The sequence below is a fragment of the Podarcis filfolensis genome (assembly GCF_964270895.1).
Source record: "Podarcis filfolensis genome assembly, chromosome: 7".
NCBI lineage: Eukaryota > Metazoa > Chordata > Lepidosauria > Squamata > Lacertidae > Podarcis > Podarcis filfolensis.
Window position 1 is genome coordinate 2,438,673 of NC_139603.1, and position 23,672 is coordinate 2,462,344.

Genomic DNA, 23,672 nt, shown 5'->3' on the forward strand with positions numbered 1-23,672 from the left:
CATTTAAACCTAAAATTCATGTGCCAAAGTTATGTGGCATCTGAAAATCCATATCCAAAAACACATTTTTAATATGTAAATTGTAGTTGGTCCTTCAGAGGGTTAACTGAAATGGGCACACTTGACTGCTGAGAGGACTGATCTAATCACAGTCATATCCAAGTGCATCTGTTCATCATGAGGTCATTCACGTGCATGCTAATGATTTGAAAAATAAAGATTAATGCTCAGAAAAAATAAAGCTAATGCAACTCTTTTGCCAGTTGCAGAAGCAAGATACAGGCTCTGACAGCTGTCACCAAACTTAAGAAGAAACTGTGGAATCCACTGTAATTTGCTGATAATTTGTTTACTATTACAGAATAATTGAATAGCATAGCTGTTTTGTGGATCTATGGATATCACACACAACGTTCATAAGACTTACGTTAAATGCAAATTTGATTGTCCAGAATGCTAGGTTGTTTTTGCTTAACATAATAAATGTATATTCCCCTATTTCTAATACATTAAAGCAAAACAAACTTATTTAAGTATATCCTACTTAATAATTAGCTCTATTCTTGTGAATACTTAATTATAGCACAGCAAACATCATTTGTTTTAAAGGAATATAGCCGATTCTAAATATTGTTGTTGGAGTTTGTAATTAATTTAAATTCTAAGTTTGCCCCCCTTCTCTCAGCTATACTCTTAACCAGGCAGGTGTTAATTTAGCTCGTGCAGCTTCAAGCTGACTGAGTAATTTGATAGTGTTTTTGCACAGCACAGTTTATAAATCTAAATAAGCTTTCTCCTAACAAAATGGCTGCTTTTCAGCTTGTAGGCTAAGTGCAATACTGACTGCTGGTTTTGGATGATACATTTGTTGCCCGTCCAGACAACCTATTTACTTAGCATTCATCCTGATTCGCTAGCACAAAGCTTATGTAGAGAGGTTATTCAGCATTCATTCTGATTTCTATATGGATCAGTTATACTACAATGAGCATTTGTCCTGCCTTTATCCTGATTTGATGTGTGTACAGGTATTCCTGTAAGTCATTTGTTCAGCCCACACTTTTCAACACATTTCTCCATCACTTTCCAAACTGCAAAAAATCCAGATTTTGTTTAAAAGTTGATTTATTGAGCTAGGGCAACATAATTATTTAATCCACTTTAGATGCAGAAATATATGCTTGAATCTGACCTGGAAAATAGTGATATTCTGGAGGCTTCCCTGCTGCTGCTTTGTGGATTGCTACCAAACAACGCTCAAATTATGGGGAAAGGTAAGGAGGCCCTTAATGAAAAACACAATTTCATCTTCTGACTCCTCCAAAGTAGGCAATTTGTGCCCCACGGCTTCCGTATCAATAGTTAATGGGTCTGTCTCCCCCTCCACCACCCAGTAATTCAGCTACCAAATGATACAGAAAACCAAATTCTATAAAAATGCAAGCATAATACTACTTGAACAAATATAGGCAGCCCCTCGTTTACACGTGTTTGGTATGTGTGCGACCATGTATATTGTGCCAAACATGGAAGTGACCTGGAAATGTCATAAAGAGGTCACTGAAATGCCACTAAAAGGGTGGGGTGGGGCAGAATGAGGTGTTTTCAGGCTTTTAGAACGATATGCAATTTCTCTGCCCCCGCCCCGCTGTGCCTCAGAACATAATCCCCATGTAAAGGGGGGGGGCTGCCTGTACTACAATACATTCACAAGCACTTGTTTCCCAAGACAAGCTCTTTGTATAAACACGGGTATGGGACGCGGGTGGCGCTGTGGGTTAAACCACAGAGCCTAGGGCTTGCCGATCAGAAGGTTGGAGGTTCGAATCCCCGTGATGGGGTGAGCTCCCGTTGCTCGGTCCCTGCTCCTGCCAACCTAGCAGTTTGAAAGCATGTCAAAATGCAAGTAGATAAATAGCTACTGCTCCAGCGGGAAGGTAAACAGCATTTCCGTGCGCTGCTCTGGTTCGCCAGAAGCACATGACCCGGAAGCTGTACACCCGCTCCCTCGGCCAATAAAGCGAGATGAGCGCCGCAACCCCAGAGTCGGTCACGACTGGACCTAATGGTCAGGGGTCCCTTTACCTATAAGCTAAGCATGTTGATGGGGAGTGATAAGGTGCCCACTGGCCCTGCTCCTGATGTTGGATGCCATGGCCTGCATGTCAGTGTGACATCTGAAAGGAAGTCTGTGTATGCATTGGCTCTCCCATAGGCAGCTGTGCTTGTGTAAGTTCCACTTTTTAGAGCACAGGTATGGGCCCAGCAGGTGGCCATTCCTCTTCCATGCATTCAGTTCTACATGTAGCCAACATGATGCCCTTCAGATGTTGTTGGACACCAACTCCCATCAGTCCCAGCCAGCATGGAGGGCACTGCATTGGCTCACCTTGATTTAGCCTATGCATGGAGGTTACCTTGCGAAAAGAACTTGAAGGATCAGGTCTTCCTAAAGTTGGAAGGTATATTCTTATACAAGAAGCTAGGCATTAATTCCATTCTCCCTGTTTCTCATTTTTCCAACATTAAATTCAGTTCACATTTCTGCAGCAATTTGTGATTTATTTATTTTTAATTCTCATGAGAATTACACCATTTTCATGACAATTTCTCCTAATAAACACATATTTGTATGCATTTTTGAGTAGTGTGCACATTTTTGCAAGCAATTTCTACTATATAATGCTACTTTCATTAGTAGTAGTAGTAGTAGTAGTAGTAGTAGTAGTAGTAAAAAGACATTCAGAATTGTGCCACAAATCTGGCTCTTAATTTCTACCAACACAAATACAGAAACACAATTTTCCTTGTCTAACAGCAAAAAGCACAGAAACTCACACAGAAACTCACAGAAATTCTTTTTGTGGCTAAACTCAAATATTTTTCATGGGGAACCTTACCGTATTTTTCGCCCTATAGGACGCACTTTTTCCCCTCCAAAAATGAAGGGGAAATGTGTGTGCGTCCTATGGGGCGAATGCAGGCTTTCGCTGAAGCTTGGAGAGTGAGAGGGGGCGGTGCGCACCAACCCCTCTCGCTCTCCAGGCTTCAGGAGAGCCCCAGCGCCAGCCCCACAAGGTCAGGGGACAGCGGGGAGGCGGAACGCCGCCATCCCGCTGTCTCCCGATGTGGTTTGGAGGCTGACGGCGGGGAGACGCGTGCTTCTCCCCCCCCCAGCCCCGCAAGCTCCAGGGACAGCTGGGAGGCGCAGCGCGTCTTCCCGCTGTCCCCGGACCTGGTCTGCAGGCGGGCGGCGGGGAGAAGAGCGCTTCTCCCCGCTGCCTGCCCCGCAAGCGCCGGGGGGGGGAATAAATTTTTTCTTCTTTATTTTCCCCCAAAAAAACTTGGTGCGTCCTATGGGCCGGTGCGTCCTATGGGGCGAAAAATGTGGTATATAGAGGTAATAATGTGAACAACATCCTCTATAGCTGTTTTGCAAAATACACAGAAACACTGTTCCAAGGGCAGTTCCCTCTACTGGCCATCCAGAAAAGCGGAGGTCACAACACTCAGTCTTTATTCTGTAAGAGCAATTCTCCATGGAGCCAAAATAATTAAATATTATAGAATCATAGAATCATAGAATCATAGAGTTGGAAGAGACCACAAGGGCCATCGAGTCCAACCCCCTGCCAAGCAGGAAACACCATCAACGCACTCCTGACATATGGTTGTCAAGCCTCTGCTTAAAGACCTCCAAAGAAGGAGACTCCACCACACTCCTTGGCAGCAAATTCCACTGTCGAACAGCTCTTACTGTCAGGAAGTTCTTCCTAATGTTTAGGTGGAATCTTCTTTCTTGTAGTTTGGATCCATTGCTCCGTGTCCGCTTCTCTGGAGCAGCAGAAAACAACCTTTCTCCCTCCTCTATGTGACATCCTTTTATATATTTGAACATGGCTATCATATCACCCCTTAACCTCCTCTTCTCCAGACTAAACATGCCCAGCTCCCTTAGCCGTTCCTCATAAGGCATCGTTTCCAGGCCTTTGACCATTTTGGTTGCCCTCCTCTGGACACGTTCCAGTTTGTCAGTGTCCTTCTTGAACTGTGGTGCCCAATTATGTATTTTTATTTTTATGCACATCTCATCCTTTTATATGCATTTTTATAAACATTGGTTGGAAAACTGCATCACAAAATTTAGATAAGTGTGGATGTTGAAGGATAGGTGTGTTTTGGTTCTCATATTGTTTTGGAAAGTGTAAGTTTGAAAATGATCACTGCAGATGGTGACAGCAGTCACGAAATTAAAAGACGCCTGCTCCTTGGGAGAAAGGCGATGGCAAACCTAGACAGCATCTTAAAAAGCAGAGACATCACCTTACCAACAAAGGTCTGTATAGTTAAAGCCATGGTTTTCCCAGTAATGATGTATGGAAGTGAGAGCTTGACCATAAAGAAGGCTGATCGCCGAAGAATTGATGCTTTTGAATTATGGTGCTGGAGGAGACTCTTGAGAGTCCCATGGACTGCAAGATCAAACCTCTCCATTCTGAAGGAAATCAGCCCTGAGTGCTCACTGGAAGGTCAGATCGTGAAGCTGAGGCTCCAATACTTTGGCCACCTCATGAGAAGAGAAGACTCCCTGGAAAAGACCCTGATGTTGGGCAAGATTGAGGGCACAAGAAGAAGGGGACGACAGAGGCCGAGATGGTTGGACAGTGTTCTCGAAGCTACAAACATGAGTCTGACCAACCAAACTGCGGGAGGCAGTGGAAGACAGGAGTGCCTGGTGTGCTCTGGTCCAGGGGGTCACGAAGAGTCGGACACAACTAAACGACTGAACAGCAACAAGTTTGAAAAACTCAGTTTTAAATGTAAACTGAATCAAATTTCTCCCCCATCCCTGCAAGCAGCCAATGTGCCAACTCAAATGTGCTGTTTATGGCATGGTGCAGTCTTCTCATGCAAGTGGGATATCTCAAAATTTGCAGCGGGGTCTATTCATAAATCCCATCTCTCCATTAGGATTATATCATAGAGAAGGATGGCGCAGGGCAGTGCCCACCCACCGGATCCCCCTCAGCCTCCCTCCAGCTGGAGGGAACCGAAGGTCACAGTTGCTCCGGCGGTGTTTCCTGCCCCCACGGTGCAGCACGCCCCCACCTGCCCCAGGCGCCCACGGGGCACACTCTACCACTGTACAGAGGTAGCTGAGCTGCACCCAGAACAGATTACTACTATGTGTTATACATGAAGCTGCCCTTGAAGACTTTCTGGAAATTTCACTTAGTTCAGAATGCTGCTGCTAGACTACTAACCAGGGACAACTTTGAAACCCATTCAGTCAGGTTTGAAAAATCTTCACTGGCTACCTGTCTGAGCACAATTCTACATAAGAATCTGAGTACCTTTAGAACCAGCTCCCTCTGTATGTGCCTGCCTGATCCGTGACATCTTTGTCCAAAGCCTTTCCTAGTTGCCACCCATTTAATATCTGATAGCAGGGGCACCAAGAAAAAAGGCCCTTTGGTTATGGAGTTCACCCAGAAGGTTCATTGGTGCCAACTTTTGTATCTGTTTGGTGTCAGGCAAAAACCTTTTTTTGCTCCATTTTTAAAGCTGAAATTAACTGAGATTGATTTTAACTGACATTCTAAGCGTATATCTACTGTATTTAAAAATCACTATTTTCTTGTTAACAAACCCTGATAGTAGTCATACTTAAGGATGGGGGTATAAATCTTACCATACATAAATAACTAAAAAATTGAAGTTCTCAATCCAGTGTTGTGAAAATTGTGTATCCCATGCTAGGGATCATTCAGGAAGGAATTGAAATACAAATCTGTGTTCAGTTCTGATCTCCCTTTAAAAAGGATATTGTAGAGCTGGAAAAGCACAACAAAAATGTTCATGGGACTGAAGCAACTCCCTTTTGAGATAAGGTTGCAACATTTGGGTCTTTTTAGCTTAGAGAAGAGGCAAGTAAGAGGAGGCATGGGGGACTTTCTGGAGCTGAATTGGGGAAGGAAGAGGGGCTGCAAGGAATGAAGAGGGACGAGAAGGACCATTGTGTGATGTTTGAAGGCACCCATAACTTTTTAAGACAGCCTGAACTAAATTCCATCCATGAAGTTATGACATCCCACTGGCAGTTTAGTCTTCAGAGTATTCATATGCATGGGTGGAATGGAACTCTGTGCTATTAGACACATTCTGTCTGTACAAGCATTGCAACTTGCCAGATGGAACCACCCCTTTCCTCCCCAATACTGTTCTGTGGGTTCTTCTGAACCCACAGAACCTCTGAGATGATTTCAGGAGGTGTGAGAGAAGGAGAGGGGAGTAAGCTTCATTGTGCAAGTGGGGTTCATTAGGGGAATCCACCCCATGTTCTTATTCTATGTATCGGGGTGGGGAGAGAATGTTTTTTATTAAAGTAAGAAAGGGGTAGAAATCTGCTCTATTAACTATCCTGTCATAAATCTTTGCTTTGACTACCAATCCAAGCCAATATTTTGTTGCAACTGCTTGATACTTCCAGGGTCATGTTTTCCGCCATGTAACAAAGCCAGAGTATTATGGATATCCTATCAAAAGTAACCACAACAAAATTATTTAGCTGCAGATGTAATATACTGGTTGCATCTTTTGAAAAAGCTACACAAATACACACTAGACTCTTTGCCTATTGTATATGTAGGAGCAAATTCAGTGGTTCAGTGGAGAAAATATATTTACTTAACCAGATAAAAGGCAAAGTTGTTTTCCTCCAGTTCAATTGATTCTGTTCAATCAGATACTATCACCTCCCCATGGTAATTCTTATCCATCTTCTAGGTCCATAAAGCTGGATGTATGTTATCACATTCATTTCTATGGCAACAGACTGATTACAAACAGAATTATGACTTCTAAAGGACCAAGAAGCAGCTGCTCAAAGAGGAAAAAATGTATTTGGGTCTTTCCCAGCAATAAAAACCCTGCACTTTTCTTAGTGCTTTATTCATTCTAGTACCATGATTCCATAGTATGATCTGTGTCCTTGTGCCATGGAATGAAGGGGTGTTTATTATTTTGTTTTTTTTATTCCATTTGTATACCATGCAAGGGGTGTATGGAGTGTTAGGGGAGGGGTAGTTCCTCTGGTGGGGAATACTTCATGCTCCTTCTGGGGTAGTTTATCCACCTTTAGTCCCCACCCTGTACTCCATTCTCATCTGTGGTTCCTAGAAGCTGTCAGCATGTGACAGCAGCCACACCCTGGGAAACAGCTTTGGCTGGCTGGCTGGCTAAACCAAGTGAGGGTAGCTGATGGGTCTCAAAACCCTCCATGAGTTAGGGATTTACCCTGCATGTGAAGACAGGCTCCAGTAGATTCAGGGGAGAAGGCCAATAGTGGGTCCAATGTTCAAGAAGGTGGCTTCTGCACATGCTGTAGAGAGAAGTGAGGGGCAGATGGGCTCATCAACCTGGGAAGGGAGCCAAATCTAGGAGAAGGAAAACTCTGACCCTAAACCTCTGCTGCCTTGTGGGATATCTTTGGGGGAAGAAAAGGCTAAGGAGTAAACCCTACATAAATTGGGAGTAGAGTCCCTAAGATGTTTGGGTGGTGCCTTGTATGCCTCCTTCTGGCAATTTCAGCAGCCAAGCTGGTGCCAAACATGTTGTTCTGCTTTCCTGGGCAGCCCAGGACCTCCATACACACTGCCCAGGCTTGCGCCTCAGGGAGGTCACTTTGACTTCACCCCCAGAGGCACACTCCATTGTCTCTTGAGACAAATGGATACCAACAATACCACCCATAAGTTCTTTGGACAGTTTATAGAAACATTAAAAATATGGGTTGTGTTTCACCTAACCAGTCCTGTCAGCAATGGTGTTTCCCCCTCCTAATCCTCCCCACAAAATTAGGAAATTGCTACAATTTTGCACATAAATGAGGCTGTGTATGTTGGTACATAAAATACTTTTTACTCTGTTTTTGGAATTGTATGAAAATGGAAAGCTAATGATTCTATGTATAGTTTTTCCTTGAAATGTAAGTCTGTGTTTTATAACTAGACTATTTAGCATGAAATTCCTTATAGCTGCCTGGCAAAGACTCAAGCTGATAGAGGATGTAAAATTGATTAGTGTCAAATGATGGAAGATTTTTGTAATATAATTTATATGGTACAGTAATATGCAAATAATATATACATTGTGAAGGAAGGGAATGGCTTTTTTTAATTTCTCCTATCGTAGTTTTCTGTCTCATTGTTTTTCAACCAGCAGTGGTGGGATCTGTCTGTGGAAGTAATTTACCACCTACCTCTCACTCAGTAATAGTGCTAATGTTCATTAGTTCCATTTCCAAATGATAGGCGCTGAAAGTATAGTTCACACAACTTGTGTTTTTTCCCATTAATAACTGTGTAAGTAATGTGTACAAGGCTGTCATTAGAGCAGCAGGTGCTCTATTCCCATATTTACATGATTTTGTGTTCTTTCCCTTTAGATTAAAATATGTAAAGATCTCATTACAGTAATTGAGAAAGGTAAGAGGTTGCTCACATGGCGTCATGCTCAATTTACTAACCAGATTCTTTCTGTTGCTTGTATAAAACTGAAACATCTCTCATTTATCTGGGTTGGTCTCTTCCTTTTTCACTGGGTGCTGCGCTAGCAACAAGGGACCCTTCGTATCCCCCCACCCCAAGCAGCAATACGAAGAATCCCATATCCAGCTCTCTTTGCCCCTGCATGTCTAAAGCTTCACTGGAACCCCCCCCCCCCCTTCTGCTCCTGCTTGCTTCAGGCGGAATCTGACACCAACACCTGCCATGGTGGAAAATGTCTTTGTTGCTTTGCACTTCTGTTTGAATTGCTGCAGGGGAGCCAATGGGAGTTAGGTCCATTTACTTTTTTTGTTGCCTAAGCACCATGGAATAGGATCTTGAGATGGTGCAGATAAGGAGCGGCACGTGCTGTGCTGGCCCTTTGAGTTAGCTCAGCTTAATAAGGGGCTCTTTTTCTGGGAAGGGCAGATTGCTGAGCTTGGGCCTATGAATGGAACAGCTGGGGGAGGAAAAAAGAAACAAAGGAAGGAAAACACAGGCTGCCCTGAACCTGGCAATTGGGGGTGCGGTTTCGGAGCTGGCCACACGCCAGGTGTGACCTTTGCAGTCTGCTTGGTTCTGCTTGTTTGGGTAATTTCCAGTGCAGTGCTGAAAAGGAAGGAAGCTGCTCAGCAGCAGAGCATTGCTGGCTGGATAGGCTCAGTGGCTGGCTGGGTTGCGGAGGCACTGAATTAACTCTTACAAAGCTAGCTCACAAATAAATGAGGAGGTTTACAGAATAACCTGTCAAACGGCCAGCTCATCAGGTTAATGGATGATTCCTCATTGCAATCATACATCAGCTGAAACACTTTTCAGGGTTAGATTATCTTTTTGTAAGCTCTGGCGCTTAACTGATATCCCTAAGGGAAGCAAAGCATTTGTGTATCAGAGGGGAATATGTGTTCATTAGTAATACAAATTTAACTCATTTATTCTTTGATCTTAAACACATTATTTGGAAGTCGTTCCCGTGAAATCAGCAGCTATTGCTTCCTAGGACTATGTTTTTGAGTCAGGTTGTGCATTTTATTATTCTCTGAGGGTGACCTGTGTTGTAAAACACCTTTTTGCCAATGTGTTCTTTTTAGAGCATAGAATTGTAGAGATGCTTTCTGTTGATTGAGATTAAGGCATAAATGGGCTTTGTACTGAGCACTTTCTCACTGTAACTTTTATGTTAATACACTGTTTATTTTGCTGAGGCTGAGGGGCTGCTCTGTTTCTTTCTCTAAAGTGAACTGGAATATGAAGTTCCGTACTTCTGGGGAGAAGCAGGCTCAAGTCAAATTTGTGCCAGATGGCTTGCAGGTGGAATAATTATAATATTTTTATAAAAGACTTTATCTTTTGCAGTTATTTGCTCATTGTGCAGCTGTTTTCTCCCCATCAATCAAGACCTGTTTAAGGGGAGCAATGAGACTGGTTGTATAGTTAAGCAATTGGCAGAAGAAAGGTTTGACTGAAGGAATGTGCAACTTTGAAAGGCTGGTGGAATGTTGTGCAAGTGATTACAAGTTGCAGCTGCCCTTTCCTGCACATGCTTGCCTGTTTGCACTGTACAGCTTTTCATATGCACAGGAGTGCTCTTGTTGTGTGATTGCATGACTGTTACTTGAACTTACTCATTTGAGGGAAATTGTGCTATTTTGACCATCTGTCACTCTGCTTGGCTTCAGGAATGTAAAACACTGCACCCTCCCTTTTTTTCTCCCCAAGGAAAAACCAAAGCACCTTCCCAGTTCTACAAATATCTACATATTTTGCACAAAACTATTTGCATATCCAGCCTATGTTTTGCTTGCTTTAAACTTTTTCACTTTCATTATTTAAGTACAATGTATGAGTATATAAATGTTTAAAAGGTTTGAAACAAACTCCTAGGTGAAAATTTAGCTGAACCACGTTATAAGATATTAAAATTGCCTAAGCTACTTGAATTTATTTTCCTTTAATGACTTGCTCCAAACATGAGCTGCTCCTGGGGCAAAACTATGTTCCAAACCTGACTTCTGTGAAGTGGGCCTCATAAATAAATAAAAGGTGCAGAAAAACTACAGAACTGCTGATATATTGTCCTCCAAACAGCCAACGGCTCTTGACTTACTAGTAGACTTGTGTCAGAGTGTCCAACGAGATATTACAAAATGTGATGAATAAAAGTAAGTACAGTAGTATATAAATCTTATGAAATAAACTTTCCCGTTTTGGGGGTGCAGAGTCCCCTACCCCATTTGGCTCCCAATTTGTCCCATTTTTGAAGATATAAAAATTGGCGTTTGTGTGCTCACCCAAACCTGCTTGCCTTGTTCGCAACTTAACTTGCTAGCTGCTTAGGAAGTTGAGCCCGCCCTACCCTCCAAAGCTGGCTGATTGATGCTCCAGGCTAGCCAATAGTGGAGCAGCAGCCTTGAGAAACAGCTTGTTTGGCAGAGCAGAGGCAGGGAGTTCAGTAAGGAGTCCTACCAACTAATTGTTTTTGAAATATACTTTCTCCCCCTTCCCATACACAGAACTAAATGCATATTTTATGATGGCACATGTCACCTGCAATTGTTAGAATTGGCTGCGGGGTTTTTCAAAAATCAGCCTTTTTCCAGCACTTCTTACACCCCTGTGTTGCAGACCAGCCTGGTTAGCCCTTCTATCACAAATGCAGAGGGAGGGAGCAGAGACAACAGAATTGCTAGAACTTAGTGACTTCAGGCAAATGCTGAAACTTCAAATGGTGACCTGCTCAGGGAAACCATTCCTGACTGTTAGGGTTGGGTTAGCCCAAGACATTTTGCTACCTGAGAAAGAACCGTGGGATAGCAAGCAGTCCTTCTCCCCATTGGACTCCAAGGATTATATTTCTGGGAGAGAGATATCTCTAAACAAACTGGAGGTATTTGGGGGACTCCATGACTGTTAATGTGGTATAAGAGTGCCTTAAATGATGCATTAGTTAAAATTCCTGCATTGCTGGGGGTTGGACTAGATGACCTTCAGGGTACCCTCAATTCTATGATTCTATGAATGCCTACAGCTGAACAATTTTGGGGTCTTCCTAAAAAAAGTTCAACAACTTTCAGGGTGTCCTGGTTTTTACTTTTTGAACTATGGCAACCCTATTGGAGACAAAGCTTTGTGAGGAAGAGAAACAGAATTTGTTGCTATCTCCACCTCTTTCTTTCTTTGGCTGGCCATTCATCAGGTGAGGAGCATGTGACTCATTGAAATGAATGTGCATTGGGTCATTGGCTCTACCCTATGAGAATGACCAGCATTGGGAACAACCCATTGCAATGGATTGCTTTGAAGTCATTTCATTCTGCACGAGGTAAAGTAATTTTTAGTCCCCCAATTCCTCCCCACGTCCCTTATTTTGCCCGCCCAAAGGTGGCAACTCTACTCACTGCCTCTCTTGTCATGAAGTGATAAGGGTGGTTACCTTCCACCACCACCTCAAAAAAGTACAGAGTTGAAGAAGGAAGTTTGTAGAGTGGCATGCATTCCCACTTTCTCTTTTTTTCTGTTTGATTTTCAAGGTTTCGTATTCTACATGGGCCATCAGGCTACCATGGTATACATTTGCATTAATTTGGGGCCTTAGTGTACTTACTAGCCTTCCAGAGTGCTATTTCCTTTTCGGAAGGGGCATCACACAGTGGTGGAGCAAATGTTTTGCATGCTGAAGGTCACAAGTTCAATCCTTGGCATCTCCGGGTAGGGATGGGAAAGACTCCTATCTGAAACCTTGGAGAGTCAGTCAGTGTAGACAATACTGAGTTAGGTGAACCGACTGGTCTGACTTGGTGTAAGGCAGCTTTCCCTGTTCTTACAGAATTGCCTCTCATTGTTAAGTGTCTCCTTTTCATACTACAGTAGCCTTTAATCCTTGTTTTCAGTGTGATGCCTCCAGGGCATTAGCCTCCTTTCATTTTGCCCCCAAACATACTGAACACTCCAAAATTCACACACACCGAACTGAAAAAGGCTAGCAGTTTGTTGCCTTGCAGGACATGGGAAAGGATCATTGTCTGGAAAAGGTTTTTGAAAGGGAAGGAATTGGTACCAAGGCCTTCTCAGTAGTGGCACCTCCCTGTGGAACGCCCTTCATATGTCAAGGAGATAAAGAACTACATAACCTTTAGAAGATATCTGAAGGGAAGCCCTGTATCGGCAAGTTTTTAATGAGCGGTGTATAAACAGTAGTAGTAGTAGCAGTAGTAGTAGTAGTAGTAGTAGTATAGTATTACCCGTTGCAGCTTGTAAGCACATCTTTGTAGGATAAATGAACATTGAGAGTCATCTCAGGGTAGACAGCATGAAAAGCTATGACAGAGGGACAGGCGCATACATGGAAGTATTAGGCACCCATTCACAGTCACAGTGGCACAAACCATTCTATGAAAGTACATCATTCCAGCTAGCAGATGGCATACAGGCTGGGTTCCTATACTTTTGCACGGAAGGGAGAATTTTGGCTGTCTTCTCACAATGAGTAGTATGGTAAGAAAAGCAGCACCTGATAATGCTTTCTGTTGTCTCTGGCACCTTTTGAGTAGTTTGGTGATGCTTTGTTGTTGTTGTTGTTTAGTCGTGTCCAACTCTTTGTGACCCCATGGACCAGAGCACGCCAGGCACTCCTGTCTTCCACTGCCTCCCGCAGTTTGGTCAAACTCATGTTCGTAGCTTCGAGAACACTGTCCAACCATCTCATCCTCTGTCGTCCCCTTTTCCTTGTTTTTTGAAGATATAAAAATTGGCGTTTGTGTGCTCACCCAAACCTGCTTGCCTTGTTCGCAACTTAACTTGCTAGCTGCTTAGGAAGTTGAGCCCGCCCTACCCTCCAAAGCTGGCTGATTGATGCTCCAGGCTAGCCAATAGTGGAGCAGCAGCCTTGAGAAACAGCTTGTTTGGCAGAGCAGAGGCAGGGAGTTCAGTAAGGAGTCCTACCAACTAATTGTTTTTGAAATATACTTTCTCCCCCTTCCCATACACAGAACTAAATGCATATTTTATGATGGCACATGTCACCTGCAATTGTTAGAATTGGCTGCGGGGTTTTTCAAAAATCAGCCTTTTTCCAGCACTTCTTACACCCCTGTGTTGCAGACCAGCCTGGTTAGCCCTTCTATCACAAATGCAGAGGGAGGGAGCAGAGACAACAGAATTGCTAGAACTTAGTGACTTCAGGCAAATGCTGAAACTTCAAATGGTGACCTGCTCAGGGAAACCATTCCTGACTGTTAGGGTTGGGTTAGCCCAAGACATTTTGCTACCTGAGAAAGAACCGTGGGATAGCAAGCAGTCCTTCTCCCCATTGGACTCCAAGGATTATATTTCTGGGAGAGAGATATCTCTAAACAAACTGGAGGTATTTGGGGGACATCTTTCCCAACATCAGGGTCTTTTCCAGGGAGTCTTCTCTTCTCATGAGGTGGCCAAAGTATTGGAGCCTCAGCTTCAGGATCTGTCCTTCCAGTGAGCACTCAGGGCTGATTTCCTTCAGAATGGATAGGTTTGATCTTCTTGCAGTCCATGGGACTCTCAAGAGTCTCCTCCAGCACCATAATTCAAAAGCATCAATTCTTCGGCGATCAGCCTTCTTTATGGTCCAGTACTCATGAATAAATTTACTAGAAATGGAATCCATCCCAAGAATCCAGTCTTCGCTAGTTAAAACTGCAGCACTTCCATTGACTGAGAATGGCTCTGCTCCTGGGGACTGGTTAAAATCTTACCAACCTGAGCACACAAACTAGGATGCTTTATCATTGATCCACTGGCAGCCATTTTTAACCCTTTAACTCCATCACATCCCTATCTGCATCCCTCCCACCCTGCCCTGCCCACTATTTACTTTCTTTTAAAACAGCATTTCTACAATTACTAATTGTGTATCACCATCATTTTTGTTTTGGCCTTCTGTTTCCTGAAACCAAACCCTGAAACGGAGTACTAGACAAGTACTGTGCCTGGAGCTTAGTGTGAGTGGCACTTACTTTACATGGGACCTCTCCTAGGAAAATAGCCAGAGTGAGCAGGCCTTAAGCTACCTGTCAGCATGGGTGGGAAAGAGGTTAACTAGGGCCACAGCATGAGGGAGAGTGTTTCCAGTTGGCTTGCAAACAGATATATGGAAACGGTGTGAGGAAAACATGCCGTGGGATTGCCAAGCTAAGAGCAGGCCCATTTTAATATTTCACCAGGAGTTAAAAAATGCTTAAGGTTCCATATGATCTGTATGCAATTGGTTGGGACACAGTTTTCATCCCAAAAAATGAAATATTTGGCCATCTATGTATACTGACTGTTGAATCATATCATGTTTGTTTTTATTTTTCCTTATGATAAATAGCCACTACTGTAACTGTTGCCCAATTGTGTGACACCATTATGGCAGACCCACTGTCCAAAGATCTTTCTGTTATCTCATCCCAAGCTGCCTCTCGTAGTAAACTGGCATGATGATAAAGCACATGGGAAGTGTGCTGTCACACAAACAGATCATGTGGTTGGGCTGTGAGTCATCCTGGCATTCCATCAAGATGAAAAATTATACAAAGTTGAAAACATTAATTTCAACACATATAATGCTGCATTCATCTGTTCCTGTAAATGGGGGTGGGGAGTTTGGAGGCTTTTAGGCTCCTACACAGAAGTGTTATCTGCTGTTGATGGGATTCTCGCTTTGCCTCTTCACTCTCAGGGGAATTGCTATATAGGAGTTTGACTCAGTATTAATAAAAATATTTATGTGAGAGAGTTTCAGGAGATGGACAACGTTGTTTAAAAGCTCTTTACTAGGAGAGAGGTGATGAAATGGCATTTGCATTTGCATAAGTCTCCTGGGACTTGTCAAAGCCACAGTAGCAACAACTGTGCTCGATTGCAGCATGCATTTTAATGTTCCTTGGAGCATTGATTATAATTGTGCCAGGGAACTAAGTACAGAAGTTGCATGCTTACCCTCTACTGCGTACATAATATGCACCCTCCTTAAATGTGTTCTAGCTTTTGAGTTGAGCAGAAGATGCTGCTTCTCTTTTCAGTGAGATAAGATGAGATTTAGGCTGCAATCTAAACATACTTATTAGAGAATAAGCCCTCTTGAGCACAGGGGGGAATATACTGCTGAGTAAACAGGCATAGGATTTCACTGCAAGTTCTGAATATAAGTCACATGGGCCTTTGGAGGATGACTGACTTGGAGCTTAAGAAAAATATTTAAAGTTTATATATTGCCATTTTGTGTAAGTTCCCAGGCAGTCATCCTCTAAAAGGCTATATGACTAAAATTCATAAGTGGCAGTGAAATCCGTGCAGGTAATTTTAAACAGACATTGTCTTAAGTCCTTCAAGGAATCCGAGTGTCACACAAGGTTATGAAATGAAATGTGAGGAGGAGATTTGGGGATGGGGTCTTAATTAAATTCCTTGAAGAAGGCACTTCAGAATATTCAGGGGATGAAAAAGAACGACCAGCCTCAAACACAAGTTTACATTATTACATTTGTCTTCAACTGTCTCATAACTTGAACTTGCTTACATATTGAAAGATTAGTCAGTGGAAAGAGCTTGTTTTGCATTCCAAGTCAGGGTACCATGTGAATTATACAGTGGATACCTTGAACTTCTAATGTTGAAATAAGACTGAAAGCTAGGAGGCTTATGTTGTGGCTGTCTCCAGGGCATCTGTATCTTTTTTTACATTTTCCTGAATTTCAGCTTGCAAAAGCATCTGTTCAAAGGGCATCAGCTTACTACTTTAACAGAATTAGTGTACAGCTTGTGTAGACATACAAGATAACATAGACATGGCCAACCTTTTCACAGAAACACTTCCATTGGTTATGTTGCCTTTGTTATATGGATGTGTGTGCATGCTGATCGTCTAGGAATTGCATCATGTGACAGCAGCAAAAAATTCATCACCCTACCTGTTAGCAGCCTAAAGCAGACAATACATTTTATATAGGTGCCCACCCTAGTTCTTTTTCAGTGGCTTTAAAACAAGAAAAAATAATCTAACAGCACAGCCTCTGCACAAGGGACATCAGTATTGCAACCTAGTTTGGGGATTAGAGCTAGATTATAATTTTGAAACAACCACCTTGCTGTGTGTGCCCACAGTGATGGGCCCTGAGACACACAGCCCAGGATCTTTCTTGACAGGGAAATGTAGCGAACAACCACAACTGGGGTCTATCTTTGCAATGGAATATGTGGACAAATAACCAGCCCACAATGGAAGTTTAAAAGCTTTATTTCCTAAGTTAGTTTTACACAGCTAGGGCATCTTCTGTCTGATGGGAGGTTACCCTTGGGGAAAGGGAAATAGAGTGAAAGAATTATCCTACCTAAGCAGACTAATGCTACTCCACTAAAAATCCCAGCCCACAAGGAAAAATAGGAAAAGGGTGAGATGTGAGAGGAGATGCTGCCTGTTTGGGTTTTGCTGTGTAGCCTTCTCCAAACTTGGCCCAGAGAGAGAACTACCTTTATAGAGATACAGGATGGAGCAAAGTCCTATCCCTCAGGATCCAGAATGCCACAATATTGCAAAGTAGTACAGCACAGATTGCTTGCATCTTCACACCTCACATCCGCTAGCCCCAGCCTCACTTATTTGCTTTCTAGCCACTGTAAGCAAAAGATAGTCATAACCACACACACAAATGTATCCTTCCTGCTATGCTGTTGCCTTGTGGTTACTAGGGCTTGAACTGCTTTCTCAAGGCTAGATTTCTTCTGCAAAAAGCTTCATTAGTTTACTAACAGCTTAAACATTTAAAAGTTAGGAGTTAATATTAGGAACAAGTGGTTTACTACAAGGATATGTGTTTTTAAAGCATTATATGTAGTAAAAAAATTAATATCTCATAAGCATAAAGGCTGTAGGTTGCCAAATACACAAGTTGGCCATAGTTTTTCCGCTTTATTATGGTTGGCAACTTACTGTAAGCATGTTTAAATAATACAAGATGCATTTTAATCATTACAACGCCAAAGCCAAATTTTGGACTTCCCTGACAATGATTTGCAGTCCTCATGAAAGGTATGCAGCAAAATGTCAGTGCACTCTTCAGTAGCCAGAGCTACTGGATTTGGCCAACCATGCCACAGGCTTGATATAAGAAGGGAATAAAGGAAGCCTCTATTCCAAGAAGAGAATGAAGGAAGCCCCTGGCACACCACCCTCAAAACCACTCTGGTAGGCAGGTGAACCCCCATAGCATTGTGCAGGGGAGGAAAGGGGAGACTGTTCTGTTCAGCAAGCAGATATTATTGTGCTGATGGAATGATCTCTCTAGCATTATGTTGAATTCCACTCTTACGTATGTGCATTGTTTTTAATTCAATGGACATAGAGACATACAGTCCCCACCTGCACTCTGAAGTGGTACAATCCTAAAAGGACTATATGTGATATTTCTGAATGTGTATTTAACCTGCATCTAAGAATAACAAATGTTTTGTGAGCACACACACAAAACAAACGATTTCTTTTTCTTCAATACAGCTTAAATGTGTTTGTTTACTCGCACCTTTTCTGGATACTCTCACATACAATCAAAATCCATACCAATTTTCTGGAGAGGATTGCAATTATAGTGTCAGCATAGCAGCAAGCACCCCATCATCCTGATGACAATGTCAGTGCAGGCTGGTCTTGTGCCATGGTCCTGTATATATGGGAAATCCTTGCCCTTTCTTGTAAAGAGAAAAGCTGGAACCTGGAGTGCAGGAAGGCCCAAGAAGATAAGTTGGCCATTTGCAAGTATTGTATGGTTTCTACGTGGATTTCTTGGACTTCTCTAAGGATTATGCTTCTTACATTGTTCTCAATCAGTGAAATATATCTTGTTTTTTTAAACCCTTTCGATTCTAATAGGATTTTCCTTATTTTTAGGCTGTCTCACTACAAGTCTGAGTGCTGATCTTGCCACATCTGTGGGGACAGAGCCAGCAGAGCAGATGCCACCAACACTGTCAAGTGCCACAAAAAACAAGCTCTCTGGGAAGCTGCGCCGATCTGCGAGCACTCTCAGTAAATCTTCAAGTTAAAGCACTTTCAAAGCTGAAAACAATATAAGGAGACATATACTTTAAGTCTCCTTTCATTAACTATATTCCTGGAACTGGTAATATTTGGATACCGCCTAATGAACTACATTTTCATATAAAATTATGATTCCTGAAGTTTCAAACTTAACATTTTCATGTGGATCATCTGAATTATGCAACATGCTTTTCACTTGATAATTTCTGCCACTGGAAGCAATGAAGTCAAGAGCTCTTTTGGCAAGTTTACCATTTAACTGTAACCCTATTTTCTTGTTTTACTAGTAGAGATTGTACAACTGAAAACCAGTGAATTTCTTGGTTATGACATTTAAATTGCATTATAATTTGAAATTTAGTAGGTGGAATTTTTAGTTTGCTGATGAAATGCCAATTTAGCCAAGTGATGTACTTTTTAAGTCCCAGTGATGCCAATGGGGAGATGAGAGCATGGTTTACTAATTCTCTTCTTTTGAAATCAATGGAACTTTGCAAAGAGCTTCACTTTGGTTGGAATGTGCCCAAAATATGGATAGATGATTCTGCTTTTCAATATATCTTCATACACACTATTTCTTTCCCACTATTTCTTTCCAAAGACCATTCTTCTGTGCATAACTAAGTACACTTCAACAATAACTGTTCTGAGTAACTGTTATAATATAAACACTGGTAGTAAAAATAAAAAACAGAAATAATGTTTTATATACAAGACATACATTACTAGGTCATTTAAATCTCACTTTGGGTAAGTTAAATATGGCACATGCCAACTCACTTTCTGTTTCTTAATATCATTCATGATAAAATTGGACCAAAGTTAAATACTTTCTTACTCCACATGATTAGCGTGGTGTGATTTAATCATGTCTAGAAGCACTTGCTACTTGATCAGTATAGAAAGACTGCTTGGTTGACCTTCTAGAAAAATGTGGATCAATATAACGTTTATCGTGAAATCAATCCAGACCATCCGCATACATTATGAAGATAAAGCTGGTTCATGCAGTCTTGAAATGTGCAGCAGTTCAGGATCATGTACCCTCTCACCTTCTTGCTTAGGACTTCCAGTATGATCTAAGGAAATGTTTATCCAACTAAGCAATCAGACCTAGCTGTATCTGAGCTGTGCTAGTGCAAACCGTCATTATTTCCATGTTATGCATGTAGCAAATCACACTGGTCTTTCCTATCCAATTCTTGCCCAGACACTTTGTGTAGAAAATACTCGTGTGACCATCCCATCCCAACCGCAACATTAATTGCTGTGGATTTGGAGGCTCCTCACTCATTGCAGTACCAAATTATGGTGCCCTCTGTGATTAGGCATTTTTACCAAGTTGTCACTTTGCTGCAGATTAGATGTGGATAGCTTGATTTTTCTTCTTTGTTATTTTGTCATGAATTTTGTTTTGTTGCACATATTTTCATGTTGGGGAAAACTGTTCACTAGACAGTGCTTCTAGTTATTATAGCTAATAGCTAACCTCTTTTTCCATTGGCGTGGAAGGAAAAAAACAGTAGTGTCTTATATAACATATTTCCAAATACTACTGCTTATAGCTATGCTTTCAGATTGAAAGTATTCTTAATTTCGTATGTGCCCTGGAGACTTTGAAAGCTACGTATCTTTTAGTGACAAACTGAAAATTTTGCACAACCCAAAGCACTCAGTGATAAAGGTTTAAGGATGAAAAATACATTTAAAAATTGCCCCCTGAGAGTAAATTAGATTGAAATAGCTTGAAGCCATTTTCTCCCAGGCCTGCAATATACATTAAACTTTGCAGTAAAAGTAACACCTTTCAGGAACAACATTGTTAGGAACTGGTGGTGTGTGGAATTCTTGCTCTTTTGAAGTCAGCAACCTCAATCCAGCGTGGCATCAGTACCACCTGCAGCAAATGCAAAGCATTTCTTGACACTGAAATGAATACAGCAGCCCTATTTCTGACTACTAAGGTGCATGTATCCGGAAACTTTCATAGGCTTACTTTGAGCCCACTGCCATAGTTATTTAGCTGACTTCAGTCAACTACTGCTATTCACTGAGATGAAAATTATGTCCTCTTTGGTGGTTCTTAAGTATTTGTTAAGAGTTTTGAGATACATTAGACTGTGAGATTGATTTCCTTGGCCAGTAAAAAAAAAGGGGGGGTGCATCCAATCGCTGTGACTTCTTTGATTTGTTAGTCTGCTTTAAACAATCTGTATATCTGATGTAGAATTTGTTTATTTTTCTCTGTTTAACACTGAAATGCAATCTCAAAATGTGATGTCCCTATGTGTATTTTAATCGGAAGGGACACCCCCCTGCACCCCACGACTACAACTCAAACTGTATGCCCCAGTGGCAACAGTTTGGTGGTGGTGTTATTTTACTTAAACCTTGTGAATATATTAATTTACAGTCTACCTATTTTCATGTCTGCAATTATTTATTTATTCTTAGTAAAAATTGTTTGAAAGCTACTGATGGCAATATTTTATAGTAGTTAAAACACAAAACTAATAATAAAATCAAGGAAATAATGAACTAGAATCAAGTTACTGTTTGATTACCAAGGAATTTACTGTTTGAGGTGCACACCCTCCAAATTAAACACTGAACTTCGTTCTGTTAGCATGAAATTCACACGCTTCTGGGAAATGTAGGCAAGCAGCATGATGATAATATGTCCAATTGTGATTAACTTTATTTTTCCATGTATAAGACAATGTTTTTTGCTTTAAAAAAAGTCAAAAATTGGGTGTTGTCTTATACATGGATGGTGAATGCACAGGGGTTTAAAGTAGTTGGGGTATTTTAATGCACATAAAGTAAGACTTAGCTGGGTAGAAACTCCTGACTCTGAGAGGTTTTCAACCCCCTAAACATAGGCTCAGATAACATATGCATGCAGGAATAGACTGCAATCTTTCATTTCCTCTATTTCCAGTGTTCAGGCTGTGGGTGCCGATGTTTATGTAACAAAAAAAGCACCACACACTCACAGGAGAGAAGTTTTAGCAGTTTGGGAAATAACCTGAGGCTTACAGAAGAACAAGATATTGTTGAGGGAACTCCAAAAACAGCCCAGTGATGACTAAGTTTGATCAGGGGCCAAAGAATGCTGATTGGTCATCCTCCACCTTGGACACACAAAAAAGCAAAGACATTTTTTACCTGTTTTGACTTTCATTTCCCCATCTTGTAGTGGCAGTTATTATGATGGTGGTGGCGGGGACCTAGATAATTGCAGCCCATATTCTGTTTCTTAGCTTTACCTTGCAGATTACTTTAGGGTCTGGGTAGCCCAAGTCTACCTGAGTTAGGCTAAAATGTTTTTGGAAGCCAAAAGGCTGGTTCAGATGGAAAACAGAGGCCACAATTATGTCTCTGTTTTCCATCCGAACCAGCTTTTTGGCTTCCAGCTCACAGAACACAACAGGATCTGAATAGCTGCTATTATCCACCATCAAGCCTCACTTTCTACTCCCACCTCACATAATCTAGCACAGGGATGGGGAGTGGTCCTCTAGAAGTTGTTGGGCACGTCTTGCCAGCCCCACTGTGAATGGCCATCAGTCCAGCAACATTTGGACTGCCTAAAGTTCCCCATTCCTAATCCATCTGTTTTTTACCTTACATCATTTAGACTATGTGTATCAAATGCAACAGAAATTGTGGGAGTAAAATGGAGTTCCTGAATTATTTTATGAAATCTTTAATCACTAGAATGGTTGTTCCTTTTTCTATAGCTATTAACTACTGACATCACAATAGTGAGGCGGTAAATCCTCACTTGCAAGGAGTCTGAAGCAAGAGTTCCTGTGCTCAAGTACAGAGGGTACAGCTTCCCATCTCTTTCTCCCCCACAATTCCCTGTGCCCTGAGCCTCCATATCCGTGCCTTGGGTCACCCCTACGCCAAAGCAAAATTTCTGATCTTAGAAGTTTGGTGTAGTTAATGTGGCTTGATCAGACCTTTTACTTCCATCCATTCTACTTCCATCCATTACTTCCATCCAACAGAACTCTAATATGGCTGAAAGCATTAGACAAAGGATTCTGTTAGCAAAGCTGCCCCATTTTAATGTGAAGTGGGTGCTCTGTTTATTCAAGATTAGCTGGTCACCTGGCACTCTGTTCATTTAATTTATCTTGTTCCCACTGCTGTTCTGATCATTACTGCTTTAATAATCACACCAGCTAGTGAAGAGGATCAGTCATCTGGACTTAAATTACTTTGTTTGTGCCCAATTCTTGCTATGTTTGTTACTGTAAAAATATTACTTCATCACAGGCATGCCAACTGCTAGGGGGGTTACCTTGGGGTAATGAATCATTGGGGGGGACATATTTGTTTGTGGGGTGTTTGCCAGACACCATGCATGACATCACAAAGTCTTGTGTGACACCCAGACATTGGACGCAATGCCCAGACACAACGCCATCACACACAACGTCCAGGCTTTGAGCAGTGGCAGCTTAGCTCCTCCTCCTGCCACACAGGAGAAGCAGCCCCCAGCCCATGACATGGGCAGGAGGAGGGAGAGGAGGAGCTGCTGTCAATAGAAGCTGAGCTATAACACACAACAGCCTCACAGCCGACGTCCAGGCATCACATGGTCACACAAGATTGAAGGAGCCAGGAACACGGGGGCAGCTCAGCTCCTCCTCCTGCCACGGAAGGGAAGCAGCCCCCAAACCATGGTGGTGGCAGGAAGAAAGGGGGGGGAGCCACATGCCATGGAAGCAAAGCTGCTGTGCAACGACTGGACATTGTGTGTGACAGCGTCGCCTCTGACATCCGGCACTGTGCATGTCACAGCGTCACATGTGATGCCCGGATGTTATGTTGTGCATGTGCAGCCAGGCCCCCATCTCATTCCTGAGTCAGCACCTCTGCTTCATCATCAGTTTATTATTTTCAACAGATCAGCAATAAGGCCAAAAATAAAAGCATACAGTACACCATAGCCTTAAGGGCGGAGCAAAATGCAATGCAAAACATAATTTAAATGGTATTGGCTAAAGTTTCATATATAGAAGATAACCTAAGTAGCCCCTGAAAATTTTCTTTCCAACTTT

The 23,672-nt window shown here is 42.1% G+C and overlaps 1 protein-coding gene across 9 annotated transcripts in view; it reads left to right on the forward strand.

The window, feature by feature from the left end:
- Window positions 1–21,135, forward strand: part of RALGAPA2 (Ral GTPase activating protein catalytic subunit alpha 2) — a 188,160-nt gene extending 167,025 nt beyond the window's left edge. For 4 of the 9 annotated variants that reach the window (XM_083624412.1, XM_083624408.1, XM_083624411.1 and 1 more), the window contains one exon: window positions 18,448–21,135. In XM_083624412.1, the coding sequence (XP_083480538.1) occupies window positions 18,448–18,602 (155 nt within the window). In that variant the 3' untranslated portion in view covers window positions 18,603–21,135. Of the gene's footprint in view, window positions 1–6,786; window positions 7,848–8,446; window positions 8,487–9,783; window positions 10,003–18,447 lie in introns of those variants that run through there. The other 5 variants (XM_083624413.1, XM_083624410.1, XR_014550911.1 and 2 more) reach the window with 4 other exon arrangements.
- The last annotated feature ends 2,537 nt before the right edge of the window (window positions 21,136–23,672 follow it).